Source organism: Homarus americanus, unplaced genomic scaffold, assembly GCF_018991925.1.
Source record: "Homarus americanus isolate GMGI-L3 unplaced genomic scaffold, GMGI_Hamer_2.0 scaffold19179, whole genome shotgun sequence".
In the NCBI taxonomy this organism is placed as follows: Eukaryota; Metazoa; Arthropoda; class Malacostraca; order Decapoda; family Nephropidae; genus Homarus; species Homarus americanus.
In genome coordinates this window covers 75001-91988 of record NW_024754174.1, presented here as the reverse complement: position 1 = coordinate 91988, position 16988 = coordinate 75001, and the positions used below count along the sequence as shown (strand labels likewise).

Below are 16988 nucleotides of genomic sequence, written 5' to 3'. Positions count from 1 at the left end.
CATGATATTAATTATTGATATATTTATTGACTTATTCACGTGTGTAAATGTATATAGCTGTTCATCCACATATTTTACCTGTATACTGTAGTGTGTCACACCATTACTACATGTTGGTAACGTTGTCAGGAGGTCGTCAGGAGGGTGTCAGGAGGGTGTCAGGAGGGTGTCAGGAGAGTGTCAGGAGGTGTCAGGAGGTTATCTGTTACGAAAAGACTTGGTAAACGTTATCTGTGGTCCTCATTAGCTACGTGACACCGGTCTATAATGTTTACTATTTAGAGGTTGTGTTGTGGTGTTGTGTTTAAGTCAGTGTAATACATCACTAGAGACATCATCGTTCATGGGGTTTAATTTAAAATGTTTTATAATGAATAAACCCATATGGTTATATTCCTCCCAGAGATGAATATATCTAATAGAGATTTATTGACGTTATATAAATTTTGTAGAATGTTATATGAAAGAATCGAAATGTGGTTTATATATTTATTTATATAGACACGCGTATATCTGTTGTACTAGAATGTTGCTGTTTAAAGTAGATGTAGATATATGTATAATATATGTTAAAGAATGTAGATAAAGTATAAAACTGTATATAATGAGAAATGATGGAAATGTTTTATTAATCCATTGGTGAGAACGCCAGGCTACTGAGACACACTATATGACATAGATTTTATTGGTGATGAAGATATGTGACTGGTGAGCCATGTGACTGGTGAGCCATGTGTCTGGTGAGCCATGTGACTGATGAGCCAAGTTACATGATACATTTATTTTGTTTTCTTTTTGACTCTCCGTGTGAGGTGAGATCATGACACAAGGTTCTCGTTATACGTGTACACTGCCAGTATATAATGCTTACAACAATGACATATATATATATACTGTATGCTGCGCTAAGTAGGGATATTTGACTATTAAACTTTAAAAACAATAGATAATTTTCACAGACTAGGTTAGGTTAGGTTAGGTTAGGTTAGGTTAGGTTAGCTTAGGTTTTTATTATATACGTGATCGTGTTTGGCCAGTCAGAAAATTCTAAAAATAAATAATACACATATATGTTATTGCTAATAGGTCATTATCCCTATTTAACGCAATATATACATGACTCGTCAGTGTAGGTATACTGCACAGTATTATTATAAGCCTTTACATGTTATTCAGTTGTGGCCTCAGGTGGTGGTAGACAGGTGGCCGGTAATAAAGTCACAGGAAAAAAAGTCACAGAAAAAAAGTCACAATTTTGGCTAGGAAAAAAAGTCACAGGAAAAAAAGTCACAATTAATTTATGGTGGCCGGTAATAAAGGTTAGGTTAGGTTAGGTTAGGCTACTGAAACTGATTGACAAATTAACCTTAAAAAATGTGAGAATTCGATAGTTAATTTTTCTTTTTTTCCTGTGACTTTTTTCCTGTGACTTTTTTTCCTGTGACTTTTTTTCCTGTGACTTTTTTTCCTGTGACTTTTTACCTGTGACTTTTTTACCTGGATTCGGTAGACAATACATATAGGAATAAAGCCAATCATGACCTATTGACACAGGACGATGAAACAACCATTCCTGATGTAGTGTAGTGTAGTGTAGTGTAGTGTAGTGTAGTGTAGTGTAGTGTAGTGAGATGATAAGAGTCTGTGTACAGTATCTCTCTCTCTCTCTCTCAATAGTCGACGTTTCTCTCTCTCTCTCTCTCTCTCTCTCTCTCTCTCTCTCTCTCTCTCTCTCTCTATCTCTCAATAGTAGACGTCTCTCTCTCTCTCTCTCTCTCTCTCTCTCTCTCTCTCTCTCTCTCTCTCTCAATAGTCGACGTCTCTCTCTCTCAATAGTAGACGTCTCTCTCTCTCTCTCTCTCTCTCTCTCTCTCTCTCTCTCTCTCTTTCTCTCTCTCTCAATAGTCGACGTCTCTCTCTCTCTCTCAATAGTAGACGTCTCTCTCTCTCTCTCTCTCTCTCTCTCTCTCTCTCTCCTCTCTCTCAATAGTCGACGTCTCTCTCTCTCTCTCAATAGTAGACGTCTCTCTCTCTCTCTCTCTCTCTCTCTCTCTCTCTCTCTCTCAATAGTAGACGTTTCCATCATTTGGGAGGACGCTCATGGGTCATGCATTAATCCCCCTCTACATGTGACCGCCCCTCACCCCCTCCCTCGCCCACTCCCTCGCCCACTCCTCACCCTCCCTACCCCACTCCCTTACCCCTCCCCTCACCCTCCACTCGCCCACTCCCTCACCCCTCCCTTACCCTCCTTACCCACTCCCTTACCCACTCCCTCACCCACTCCCTCACCCACTCCCTTACCCACTCCCTCACCCACTCCCCCAGCCTCTCGCACGCTCTTCCTCCTTTCACACCTCGACATAAAACACAAACCTTAAACCTCTATATATAAACACTTATCTTAACCAGGATTTTGAATCACCTTTTTACCAATCACTACAATACTGTCTCCACGGGGTGTCCATCAGTGTCCTTCTCCAACACTAACCTAACCTAACCAACCCTAACCTAACCTAACGTAACCTAACCAACCCTAACCTAACCTAACCTAACCTAACCTAACCAACCCTAACCTAACCAACCCTAACCTAACCAACCCAAATCTAACCTAACCAAACCTAACCTAACCTATCCTAACCTAATCTAACCTGACCTAACCAACCCTAACCAAACCTAACCTAACCTAACCAAACCTAACCTAACCTAACCTAACTAACCTATCTAACCTAACCTAACCTAACCTAACCTAACGATACTTCCTAACCTATCAAGCCAACCCCTGGCCTAACCTAACTAACCTATCCTAACCTAACCTAACCTAACCTAACCTAACCTATCCTAACCTAACCTAACCTACAACTTATTATAAACTCTTTAATCTGGTAACCATAATGTTTTTGTCTTTCTTAAGTTGGTAACATTGTTTTAAACACTATTATTGATCGAGGTGAGGAGGACACACTGACAGACAAACCTGGTGGGGGGTTGGTGGGGGGCTGGGGGTGGGGTGGGGGTGTGGGGGGTGGGGAGGTTAGTGAGGGGTGGGGGTTGGGGGTGTGTGGGGGGTGGGGGGTGGGGGTTGGTGGGGGTGGGGTGGGGGTTGGTGAGGGTGGGGGAGTTGGGGGGACTTACACTACAGTACTCAACACTCTGGAACACAAAAGCGTGATCTTCCCCACGAGATGCCTCCAGCGACCTGAACACACACACGTCTTGATATGTCAGAAAAAAACAAAACAACAACAACAACAACTTACACAACTACTTATTAATGGCGTCATAAACCTTGTAATAAATTCGTTAATCATTTTGTACAATAAGTTCTTTAATCCCTTATAGAGGTAATTGGATCCTCTTCTCGTCCGCCTCAACAAAGAGTTAGATGAGTTATCTGTCCTCCCTCATTGTGGGATTTTCTGGACATATTATTGGCTAACATAAATAACTACACAAAGATGCGTTTTATTATCTTATCATAGAGAATCCGAATATTCCTATCTATGTGAATCCGAATCCAGTACTAAAGATAAAGGATTCGAACCTCTTAAGACAACTTGACGCGTTTCATTTCAAGAATCACCGTAAGGAGTGAAGATGGGATTGGTTGTCGCTTAATGAGAGGATCAGATCTCCCTTTTCCCAGGCAATACGTGATTATGAAGGATCCGATCCCCTAAAAAATCAGAAGGAATGGCCTCGTCTATACCACGTAGAACCAAAGGGTGGAAACTCGAACCTCTGACTGTCGTAATGAAGGTTGAGGCGAATTAGGAGTTACCCAACAATTATCTAGTATCCTGATAATATGCTTATTCAGTCTAACGAGCTTGTTACACGACGGGAGCTTGTGGTAATTAGTGCCAAGCCAATGTGGTTAATTGTGGTAGGGTGTGGCTACCTGTGTGATGTGGCTACCTGTGATAAGATGTGGTTACCTGTGTGATGTGGCTACCTGTGATAATGATGTGGCTACCTGTGATAATAATGTGGCTACCTGTGATAAGATGTGGTTACCTGTGATATGATGCGGCTATACCTGTGATAAGATGTGGCTACCTGTGATAAGATGTGGCTACCTGTGATAATGATGTGGCTACCTGTGATAATTGATGTGGCTACCTGTGATAATGATGTGGCTACCTGTGATATGATGTGGCTACCTGTGATATGATGTGTGATATGATGTGGCTACCTGTGATATGATGCGGCTATACCTGTGATAAGATGTGCTACCTGTGACCTGGCTACCTGTGATATGATGTGGCTACATGTGATAAGATGTGGCTACCTGTGATAATGATGTGGCTACCTGTGATATGATGTGGCTACCTGTGATAAGATGTGGCTACCTGTGATATGATGCGAATATACCTGCGGTAGGTGTATGGTCGTGATAGGTGTTTGGTCGTGTAGGTGTATGGGTCGTGCAGGTGTTTGGGTCGTGGTAGGTGTATGGTCGTGGTAGTCGTGGTGTATGGTCGTGGTAGGTGTATGGTCGTGGTAGGTGTATGTAGGTGTCGGGTCGTGGTAGGTGTATGGTCGTAGGTGTATGGTCGTATGGGTATGGTAGGTGTATGGGTCGGTAGGTGTAGTAGGTGTGGCGTGGTAGGTGTATGGTCGTGGTAGTTGTATGGTCGTGGTAGGTGTATGGTCGTGGTAGGGTCGTGGTAGGTGTATGGGTCGTGGTAGGTGTATAGGTGTACCGTGTATGTATGGTCGTGGTAGTTGTATGGTCGTGGTAGGTGTATGGGTCGTGGTAGGTGTATGGGTCGTGGTAGGTGTATGGGTCGTGGTAGGTGTATGGGTCGTGTGTAGGTGTATGGGTCGTGTAGGTGTATGGGTCAGTATGGGTGGTAAGGTGTATGGGTCAGGTGTATGGGTCGTGGTAGGTGTATGGGTCGGTAGGTGTATGGGTCGGGGTAGGTATGGGTCGTGGTAGGTGTATGGGTCGTAGGTAGGTGTATGTCGTAGGGTATGGGTCGGTAGGTGTATGGGTCGTATGGTCGTAGGTGTATGGGTCGTAGGTGTATGGGTCGTGGGTCGTGGTAGGTGTATGGGTCGGTAGTTGTATGGTCGTGGTAGGTGTATGGGTCGTGGTAGTTGGGTGTGGTAGGTGTATGGGTCGTGGTAGGTGTATGGGTCGCAGTGTGTATGGGTGGTAGGTGTATGGGTCGTGGTAGGTGTATGGGTGGGTCGTGGTAGGTGTATGGGTCGTGGTAGGTGTATGGGTCGGTAGGTGTATGGGTCGTGGTAGGTGTATGGGTCGGTAGGTGTATGGGTCGTGGTAGGTGTATGGGTCGTGGTAGGTATGGGTCGTCGGTGTATGGGTGTAGGTGGGTCGTGGTCAGGTGTATGGGTCGGTAGGTGTATGGGTCGTGGTAGGTGTATGGGTCGTGGTAGGTGTATGGTCGTGGTAGGTGTATGGGTCGTGGTAGGTGTATGGGTCGGTAGGTGTATGGGTCGTGGTAGGTGTATGGGTCGTGGGTAGGTAGTGGTATGTATGGTCGTGGTAGTTGTATGGGTCGTGGTATGGGTGTATGGGTCGTGGTCGGTAGGTGTAGGTCGGTAGGTGTATGGTCGTGTAGGTGTATGGGTCGTGTAGGTTGTATGGGTCGTGGTAGGTGTATGGGTCGGTAGGTATGGGTCGTGTGTATGGGTGTATGGGTCGTGGTAGGTGTATGGGTCGGTAGGTGTATGGGTCGTGGTAGGTGTATGGGTCGTGGTAGGTATGGGTCGTGGTAGTTGTATGGGTCAGGTAGGTGTATGGGTCGTGGCAGGTGTAGGTGTATGGGTCGTGGTAGGTCGTATGGGTATGGGTCCGGTAGTTGTATGGGTCGTGGTAGGTGTATGGGTCGGTCGGTGTAGGTAAGGTGTATGGGTCGTGGTAGGGTATGGGTCGTGGTAGGTGTATGGGTCGTGGTAGGTCGTAATCAACGTCTTAAACTACAGTCTTAATAATAAAATCTCTATGATAAAAACCTCAGTTAATTTCTAAAGCTACATGAGTAAATAGATTTCATTAATAATTTACAGCACATTTTAACTTTATTACCACATGAGCTCCTCCCCAACTTCCCTATACTTATAAACAAAATGACATGACATGGTGGATAATAAACAAATACGTCACTTATCACGTCACATATTTCTCTCCAATAACATACAACCACCTTTACGTCATACATGCACCCAGTCAATGGTATCACGACCTGTCCTTATGTCATATATGTACCCATCCAATAATATCACTCCCTGTCCTTACGTCATATATGTACCCAGCCAATAGTATCACGACCTGTCCTTATGTCATATATGTACCCATCCAATAATATCACTCCCTGTCCTAACGTCATATATACACTTGGTCAATAGTCCTACAGGAAAAAAGTCAATGGTATCACTCCCTGACCTTACGTCATATATTTACCCAGCCAATAGTATCACTACCTGTCCTTACGTCATATATGTTCCCAGCCAATAGCATCACTCCCTGTCCTTACGTCATATATGTACCCAGCCAATAGTATCACTCCCAACCTTTACGTCAAATACGCACTCAGCCAATCACAATAGTCCTGACACCTGAAGAAACTGTACTTTGCTCCTGTTATGACGTCATGAGTTTTGTACAGTCGTCTGCACTTATACCTGGTACAAGTTAGGTTAGGTCTTATAAGTTATCATCACATCCCCCACCTGAACCTTACATTAATTACTACAGGTGAAGGGAGGGAGTAATAGAGTCAGGTAATCTTAATGTACTGATAACAACTGATAGAGAGAAAATCATAATCCTTGTTGTATTATTCACACACACACACACACACACACACACACACACCTCTCCTTACGATACACATTATCTTAAGACTAACCCGGGAACTCTCTCACTCACACTCTAGTGCCATTCTGAAAACGTTCACTTTGCAAACCTTCCCCTCGAGCGGCAACTACCCATCTCTTGTTTGGAAATGAAGTTTTATCTGAATGGCATTAGAAAATAGAGCAATACTTGAGGAGGTGGAGGGGGGCTGGGTGAGGTGGGTTGGGGGGGCTGGGTGAGGGGTGGGTGGGGGGATGGGTGAGGGGGTGGGGTGGGGGGCTGGGTGAGCGGCGGTGGGGTGGGCTGGGTGAGGTGGGGTTGGTTGGGGCTGGGTGAGGTGGGGTTGATTGGGAGCTGGAGTGAGGGTACAGGGTGGGGGCTGGGTGAGGTGGTTGGGGTGCTGGGTGAGGGTGGGGTGGGGGGCTGGGTGAGTGGTGCAGTGGGGTGGGGGGGCTTTCTTGGAGTGAGGAGTAGGTTGGGGGTGCTGGGTGAGGGTGGGGTGGGGGGCTGGGTGAGGGGGAGTGGGAGTTGGGGGTGCTGGGTGAGGGTAGGTTGGGGGGCTGGGTGAGGGAGTGGGTTGGGGTGGCTGGGTGAGGGTGGGGGTGGGGGGGCTGGAGTGAGTGGTGGGGGGGCTGGGTGAGGGGTGGGTTGGGGGGTAACTTTCTTAATTTTAATATTGAATGTGGCTATCGTATTGTCTGTCCATAAATATTCATCTGTCTACCATTATAGATCTGACGTAATATCACATATATATATATACACACATTAATCTCTAGTGGGTATAGTTTTAAATAACACTTATCTCTACTAGTGGGGGGGGGGGCTTGACTTAGATAATAAACAACCAATTCTAATATGTTGTTTCTTTCTATAATTGAGCTTCACACTTGTGTCATCGGTGTTTGGCTATAACTCTCTATAATACAAACGTGTGGAAAATATCTCATTATAAAGTTATACAGAGTCACTTAACCATACCTAGTGGAATGACACACACTAACGCTATACCCAATATATTCTGTCTCTATGATACTATGATATGAAAGTTATATTTTATTTTCTCCCTTCTAGTGTTATAATACTTTCTAATATACTCCTTGTACAGTATGATAAAAAATACATTCCTTAATAAAAAATCACTTTAGTAAAAAATCTCAAGATGAAATGTCTATGAATACCTACTTATATAAAGACAATATTTTACTCTATAAACCCTTAAGTCACTAAACGGAAAACTTGTTATACCCTGATGTAAACATTTGATGACTCAGCAGTACATAAGTCTCTCTCTCTCTCTCTCTCTCTCTCTCTCTCTCTCTCTCTCTCTCTCTCTCTCTCTCTCTCTCTCTCTCTCTCAGCCTCACACATTCCCCAGTCGTCTCTCGTCTTGATAAAGGGAAGAATGACTCTTATTTTTACGACCATTGTAAAGTAATTTACCATAAAACAACTGCAATAAAACATTTTTGGGGAATTTGCCGCCGTCTTCTTTCTTGTCCCCATTACTCTGAGTCATATTGGGGAGGCTGTTGCTGCGACCCTTAGCTCTGACCATACTGAGGCGGCAGGCACTAGACACAGGTGGTATGGACAAGAGAGTTATGGGTAAATAACTTCTATAATCGACTTTATTGCCCTCACTCAGTTTAGGGACATCGCTCTCATCCCGATAATGCTCCTCTGTGCTGTTGTTATTGGGACACACAGCCTTAGTACTGTCCTCCTTCAACAGCTGAGAGGACCGCCAAACTCTTGCTGGATTCTGAGAGTGTTTTTTACTCAGCTCCTCTACGCCGTTCCCGAAGGAGCAGCTGTGAGAGAACGGCGCCTTTGGGATCCCACCGCGGGGGAACTCGATCAGTACCGTCGTCTGAAGCTCTGTCATCTGATCAAGTTTCCTGCTCTTCTCCAGCGTGTCTCTCCTGTCTTTGAAGGACCTCGACGTCTTCCTGAAGCTATAGGTGGAGATGGTGCTCCTGGGGTAGATCTCCGTCCCTGTAGGAGATATTAGACTCTTGCTGCCCGGGGAGTTAATGGAAGCTTTGCTGCGTCTCCTGTCGCTCACGGTCGGGTGGCTGGAGTAGGAGACATTCTTCTGGAGGAGTGGACCCAGGGAACTGAAGGAGGGGTCATTGGTGTCCCAGCCCTAGCAGGAGGCGAGAGGAAGGCAATGATGTCAGTTCCTATGTGTGACTAATAATATAACATAACATAACATAACATAACATAACAACAACATAATATAACATACAGGCAGACATTACACTATAGTATACATATATATATCAATAGTAAGTAATATAACAGGTACTATAATATACTTAACAAGTTTTAAAGTAAATCTCTTTAAACACTTGTAAAAAATATTTCAAATGGTAATCCTCTCCTCATAATCCTACGAGAGTTAATGGTAATCACCAGAAATCCCCCACGGCATTGGTTAAAATTATTAGTAAATCCCTTGAAATCACTTTATTATCCTCGTGTAATTCTTTTATATCCCGTATAATCCCGAAGTTCTATATATCCGGGTGTATTCCACGTGTAACCCCTTTACCTGGACATCAGAGAGCTCACGTTCCTCCCGTATCTCGCTGAAGGTGCTGACGGAGAAGCCCTGGGCGGCCACATTCCTCAGCCCGTTCAGGAACTTGGGGCGGCACAGCAACATACGCTTCCTCAACTCGTTCTGTGAGCAACAGGTGAATGGCAGGTGAACAATGGCTCTCCTCATGCCTCTCTAACGCCCCTGCTTCCTCCCTAGCTCTCCTCATGCCTCCCAAGCTCTCCTCATGCCTCCCTTGCCTCCCCGGGTCTCACCTTGAAGCGAGGGTGGGAGAGAGCGTAGACGTAGGGGTCCAGACAGGCGGCCGTCTTGCAGAAGAGGGCGGGGATCATGGACACAAAGGGGGTGATGATTGCCTTCTGGCTGAAGATCCCCAGCAGCGCCACCACAGCGTAGGGAGTCCACGCCACCACCCACAGCCCGATGATTCCTGACGCCACCTTGGCTAGTTTCACCTGTCGGGGGAAGAAGAACATCTGGTGAAGGAGGAGGATTAGCAGGAAGTGAGGGAGAATGACAGGTAGTGAGGAAGAATGACAGGAAGTGAGGGAGAATGACAGGTAGTGAGGAAGGATGACAGGTACACAGTGACCAGACAGACGACAGAGGCTAGTGGGTTACTGCATCATCTTGACAGGAAATCCAATCCTTCAAACTGTCTGGATATCGAACCCTGGTCTATCCATCCACTTACAAAACAAACGAACCATCAACTAAGCTATAACTCAAGCATAACCTTAACACAACCTCACCCTTTGACATTTCAAGTGGCACTGATTGAATTAAAACTCCTCTCCAACTTTATCAATGAAGAAAAAGTTACCAAGTATTATATAAAGTGAAATTATAGGGATGTATAATTTGTGGGTACCAAGTGAGGGGAACAATGGAACAAGGAACATGTGAGAGGGGAATCAATGGAACAAGGAACAAGTGAGGGGGACAGTGGAACAAGGAACAAATGAGGGGGAATCAATGGAACAAGGAACAAATACACCAAGCCATCAGGATAAAATGATCATAAGTGCCTATTACTATATTTGTCATCCTATTAACAATAACTAATCTCTAATAGCTGGAGGTTGTCTTTCCCTCTCTTCCTATTGGCTGCTATGCCTATGAAGTAGTGGAAAGGTATTGGTCAAAATTTTACTCATCGCTCAAACTCAAGGTATTAGTAGTGAAGTGTGTGTGTGTGTGTGTGTGTGTGTGTGTGTGTGTGTGTGTGTGTGTGTGTGTTCAACAGTATCTTTGGCTTACCAGCAACACTCGACCTCTGGGCAAGATGGCGTCAAATGAACACAAGTCTCCCCTAGTGAAGGTAACGTGTATACAAGTCTTATCTAAGTTTATATTTCTTATTTAACTCCTCTACGATCCCTCTTACGTTAGCTGGTTACGATAGGAGAGTCATTAACGTAACTATAGTGTAATAAGAGCCTCTACTTTTTTTCATTTGTTTCTCTACCTTCACCAATCTTCTCTCCCTCCTCCCCCCTACCCCCCCCAAGAGGCTTTTTACCTCACCTTAATCTCATCTCCCCATATCTCTCTCCACTCATCCTATCATCCTATTATCTTACCCTAACACCTTATACTCATACAAACTTCAAACTTCCCTCAACTTATCTCAGTCAGTGTAAGTCAGTGAGTCGGGTGTATAAATTTTGTTTTCGTTGTTCAGTATTTGTTTTTGATATTCAGTTGTTATTGTTTTGTTGTTGTTTTTTGGGTGGATTTTGTTATAGTTTTTCTTCCTTCTCTTCCAATAGTTCGTGGAGCTTATACCCTGGCCTCTGTTATCATGGCCCTTATACCCTGGCCTCTGTTATCATGGCCCTTATACCCTGGCCTCTGTTGTCATGGCCCTTATACCCTGGCCTCTGTTGTCATGGCCCTTATACCCTGGCCTCTGTTGTCATGGCCCTTATACCCTGGCCTCTGTTGTCATGGCCCTTATACCCTGGCCTCTGTTGTCATGGCCCTTATACCCTGGCCTCTGTTATCTTGTGCCTCCCTGGCCTCTGTTGTCGCAGCATATACACAGCCTCTGTTATGCAGCCTTGCTCACCTGGCACTCTGTTATCCTTGCCTTTCGCCTCTGTTGTCATGGCATATACTGGCCTCTGTTGTCATGGCCATATACCCTAGCTATCTGTTGTCTTAGCCTTATGCAGCACTCTGTTGTCATGGCCCATATACCTGTGTTTTCCTGTTGCCCTTGCCACCTAGCCTCTGCTATGACCCTTGCCTGGCCTCTGTTGTGTGGCCTTATACCTGTATCTGTTGTGTGACCCATTATACCCATGGCCTCTGTGCTCATAGCCCTTATACCTGGCCTCTGTTGTCATATTGCTCTAGCCTCTGTTGTCATGTATATACCCTGGCCTCTGTGTATAGCTTCCCTTGCTACCTAGCCTCTGTTGTCACCCTATACCCTGGCCTCTGTTGTCATAGCCCTACTGTATCTGTATACTTGTACATATACCTAGCCTCTGTTGCTCATAGCCATATACACAGCCTCTTTATTTGTCGCCTTATATACCACCGCCTCTGTTATCATAGCCTTATACCTAGCCTCTGTTATCATAGCCCTTATACCCTAGCCCTCTGTTGTCATAGCCCCATATACCTATCTGTGTCATATATACACAACCTCTGTATGTATATATACCTGCTCTGTTGTCATAGCCCTTATACCTCTCTTATCACTTGGCCCATATACCCCTAGCCTCTATTATATGGCCCTTATACCTGGCCTCTGTTGTCATGGCCCTTATACCCTAGCCCTCTGTTACTCATACCTAGCCTCTGTGTCGCACTCCTGCCTGGCCTCTGTGTCTTATTTTCTTAATAAATATCTCCTATTCCTTTATTTTTACCTGTTATTAAACCTTATATAAACCTTCTCTCCACACACACACACACACACACACACACGCACACACAACTTTCTTCTTTTTCATCAATATTTATTCTATTTCCTCCAGCTAATCGAATTGGATTTTTTCCCCTAAAATTTTTTTAGTGGCAGAGGAGAGGAAATACTGATTGGTCTGTGTAGGTATAGTGAGCCTTAACACAAGCCTCCTTTAGCTCATTTCTATAACAGGGTTAGGTTAGGTTGGGTTAGGTTAGGTTGGGTTAGGTTAGGTTGGGTGAGGTGAAGACTGTGTTGTATCTCAATGATCAGGTGAGGCAGGTGTCAGCCACTCACCTATTTAATATTTTCTGACTCTCATACATACATACATACATACATACATACATACATACATACATACATACATGCATACATACATACATACATACATACATACATACATACATACATACATACATACATACATATTATTTTGTATGATGACGGAAGAGCGTTTAAAGGGATAGAATTTCGTAGATTATGGGAATTAAAGGAAATATGATAAAGAGGGGATAAAATAATAAGAGACTAAGGATAAGTATTAAAGAGAATTCAAACAACGATGAAGATGATAGAAAGGTCAAGTGTTAGGTCAATAAAGGTCACGTAGGGTCATGTATAGAGACTCTTCAAGGTGTGTAGGGTTGTTTTCGATATCACTCAGGTATACTGGAGCACCTGGCGTAGGCACCTGAGTGTGTTATGAAAGGTGAACTTCCTACGTCGTCACCTTCCATAGTATGTAGAGTGAAAGTCTTCGATAAAACAAGAGTGTGTGTGTGTGTGTGTGTGTGTGTGTGTGTGTGTTTGTGTTCGTGTATACTTCTTAGGTCTGATCATTGTTCCTACACACACACACAGACGGGTTATGTCATCTCCTAGGCCTGGATCACCTACAGGACTTTCCAGACCTCTCTGTTGACAAACCTGGAGATCACAACCACATACACCCTACAACCACTACCGCCACTACTACAACCCCCACCACTACTCTTACGAACTCCACCATCACAACTACCACTCCTCCCCACTACAACCACCACCACCACCCCCACAACTCCCACTACAACCACCACCACCACAGTAGCTACCACCCTCTGCCTGTCCTGTAAGATGACTATTTACGGCATAAGCCAACCAAACTCACCTCTCAATGCCGTCGATTACCTAGGCCAATTAACTCGTTACCTCGGACCCCCTACCGCCACTCACCCGAATCCCTGGTGGCTCGTTGACTTTGGAAAGACTACGACATCAAGATGGTACAGATGTTGACCAAGGCGGAAGGAACATTGTTTTTTTTCAGAAAGTAGAAGTACGTTTAGGTACTTCCCTGTTACTCTACGGAAACGTCAGTACCTACAAGTTCTTCGGGTACTATAACGGGGCCGAATTATAATGGCGATCCCGTGACCCTAACGATGCCATTTGGTGTCATCGGTCGTTATCTCAGACACAGGTAGACTCATCACCAGCACACACACACACACACACACACACACACACCTTGGTTGTCAGGAGTCATGGTCAAACTATTTATCATACGGAAGATATTTGGCGTCATAAAACATTACAATTTACTACGAGTTAATTAGGTTAATCTGTGCATATTCCAGAAGAAATATAAACATCTTTTAACATATTTGGTGAGTTCTTTTGGACAGAATATGAGTGAAAAATAGACAAAACATGAGACTATATCGTCTTTCCAAATTAATTTACACCTAAATAATGAGTAAATCTTGAATATTTCCCAGCGCCACAACCTAACCTAACCTAACCTAACCTAACCTAACCTAACCTAACTTAACCTCTACAACCCCTTCACTAGTCTACCTAATTATCTTACCTGTAATTAATTAATGTTATGAGACTATATTTAAGGTTGTTTCTTTTACACGTAACATGTGTCCAGGTGGTGTTAGGTGCGTCTGTCTGTCCGTACCACCTCACGTCCACTGTAACCTCAGACACGTGATGGTTTATAACTGAAGTAAATGTATAACTTACTTGTCTAATATAATAATAAATGAATGAGGTTAATTATTTATCCCTTTATGTGCTCCTCCTCTCTGGGACTATACACATTGTAAAAGATATATATATATATATATATATATATATATATATATATATATATATATATATATATATATATATATATATATATATATATATATATATATGTATATATATAACACGAACATTCACACGATCTCTACTGTAATTTGTAAGGTTGTTTGTTTACATTTTTCTAAGACATTTCATAGGTATTTGTAGCTCATTATCCATCTCTTAGGACTTAATCTCCTTGGCAGTATCCTCAACGCTGTATTTTATTCCCATATTATCCATGTCATTCATCAATCTATCTAACTCATCTTTTGAATCATCTATCCATTATCTCGTCGTCTGGAAATAGAACAGCATCTATAATGTGTTGTGTAATGGTAGACTCTGCTGCCATATGGCATCACAAAAATTGTAACCAAGTCCCAGGTTGTTGATCTGACTCTGCCTCATTTACACACAATTGCAGGGTCTCAATTGTTTCTCTTACATGACACCACAACATACATATATCATTTCTCACTCTTGATATTTTTTTTTATTTTTGTATTTATGGTTCATCATTATTATTATTATTACTTATAATTTTTATTATTATTATTGTTTTATTATATTTTCGCTCCCAGGCCTTGATGTGGGTCATTAAGAATTACCTGTGCCCGGGTTTGCCTAATGCCCGTAAGAAAGCATAAAAAATAAAAACATTAAATTACACCTCCCACCCCCCCGTTATCTCTCTCCCTCACCTCCCTCACCTGCTCTAACATCCAGGTAAACCTTCTTCCACTTCAGTTACCTCGTTAGATAATTTTGTCTCCAGATCTTCATTAGCTTCGCCTGATTTACGCCGTCGATAACCTGTCATCATAGATAAATACTCTCCTTCACTCTCTCGCTACAACCTCACTAGTAAATTTTTTTTAGATGGATTTCAAATGATACTTTTACACCGCATATAACTTGTCTCTCCTACAGTAGTGCCCTTGATCTGGCGTAGTGTGTATAGGCGATGAGACGCACGTTATATTCCACCCTCCTCCAGGCTCGTCTAGTACTCCCGTGAGTCAATCTTATAGAGTCATGTTTATTCTGAGTTGGTGAGCGTTTGCACGGGTTCTCATTTACATAAATCTTTACCCCATCGTAAGGAATTCCTCTTGGGTTGTAATTCTTGCCTCTAGGTGAATACATCGTTAATCAGTGAGGATTCCCTTTGGTTATATAAATAAAATCCTGTTTTCTAATTTTTTTTTCAAACTTAATTTTTTTACTGATCATTTTTAGGGTTAATTCTCCCCCCATGCAGACTCTCATAGCACATGTTAAAAATATCTGCTGAGACGGCTAATAAATGATAAATTCTGCAAGGACAGGAAATATTTCTTGGCGGGGGAAAGTCAGTTGGAAAGTTGGTCTAGTGAATGAATCTCTATCTCTGCCCTTATAAATAATCTCTGACTAATTTCTAGACATTTAAACTCCTCTCTAAATAAATTCCATTGTTTCAGGTGAGACAGAAATAAAACACTGGATTTCTTAACCTCCGGGACCCAACTTCTTAATAATATGTGAAGGTGTTAGTTAATATTTATTTCTTCAATTACCTGTATTTTTTTCCTAGAAGTGTGTGATAAAAGCTCAGGTATAATTCAGTTTACGGGTCTTGTTCTTAACTTACATTATTAACTCTTGTAATTCTTGTATTTTTCACTGGTCCCATCTCTTGCCTTTTCTCTGCCTTCTCTTTTTTTTCTGATTCTTATTTGTCGTTGTTTTTCTCCTGATAATATTTGTTCTTCCTCTTATTTCCCCTTTGTTCTATAATCTTCTTCTCTTGTTTCTCTTCTTCTATGTCCTTAAATCGTATTCTTTCTCTTATCCTACATTAATCAAATCCTGCTTCCTAGAATGGTGTGTGTGTGTGTGTGTGTGTGTGTGTGTGGCGACCTGTGGTGTAATGGTCAACATGCTCGCCTCGCAGGCTATGATACCCGGGTTCGATCCCCGGCAGGATGAAACTACGGGCAAGTTTCTTTACGCCATTTGCCTCTGTCTACCCAGCAGTAATTGGGGACCTGGATGTTAATCGATTTTCGGATCATATTCCAGGGTAATGGTTAGCCAGTGCAGTTGGCGAGCTGTCCGGTTTTCTCGGACTATTCCTTGACACTGGGTCACTCAACTCATTAACTCAGGGTGTGGTTGTTGCGTGGCAACAGCTTTTACACTTTGAACAATTTCACGCCTAGTTGGTGCAAGGGTCTGCCATCCTCGTTATATGAGGGGCAACCATTTTTTTTGTGCGTGTGTGTGTGTGTGTGTGTGTATGTGTGTGTGTGTGTGTGTGTGTGTGTGTGCATGTGTGTGTGTGTGTGTGTGTGTGTGGTATAATATAATATATCTAACATATAACGACAAAGCTGAGTGGATCGTATAACACAAGTATTGCCTGAAGAAGATACAAGCCATGAACAAACAAGTTTCCTATGAATACTGATGATTTTTACAGTGGCTGGCAAGGCTTGGTTGTATAGTGGCCAGGGTGTGAGGTGGTGAGGGTCTGATGCAGTTATGGTGTAGAACAATAAATCATAGGCGAG

The 16988-nt window shown here is 43.3% G+C and overlaps 1 protein-coding gene across 1 annotated transcript in view; it reads right to left on the bottom strand.

The window, feature by feature from the left end:
- Positions 1-7468: 7468 nt before the first annotated feature.
- LOC121855706 (melanopsin-like) overlaps positions 7469-16988 on the bottom strand; it is a 46332-nt gene continuing 36812 nt past the window's right edge. The window contains exons 6-8 of the mRNA XM_042350792.1: positions 9650-9850; positions 9387-9518; positions 7469-8975 (exon numbers count right to left, since the gene is read on the bottom strand). Coding sequence (XP_042206726.1) covers positions 8190-8975; positions 9387-9518; positions 9650-9850 — 1119 coding nt within the window. The 3' untranslated portion in view covers positions 7469-8189. The remainder of the gene's footprint in view (positions 8976-9386; positions 9519-9649; positions 9851-16988) is intronic.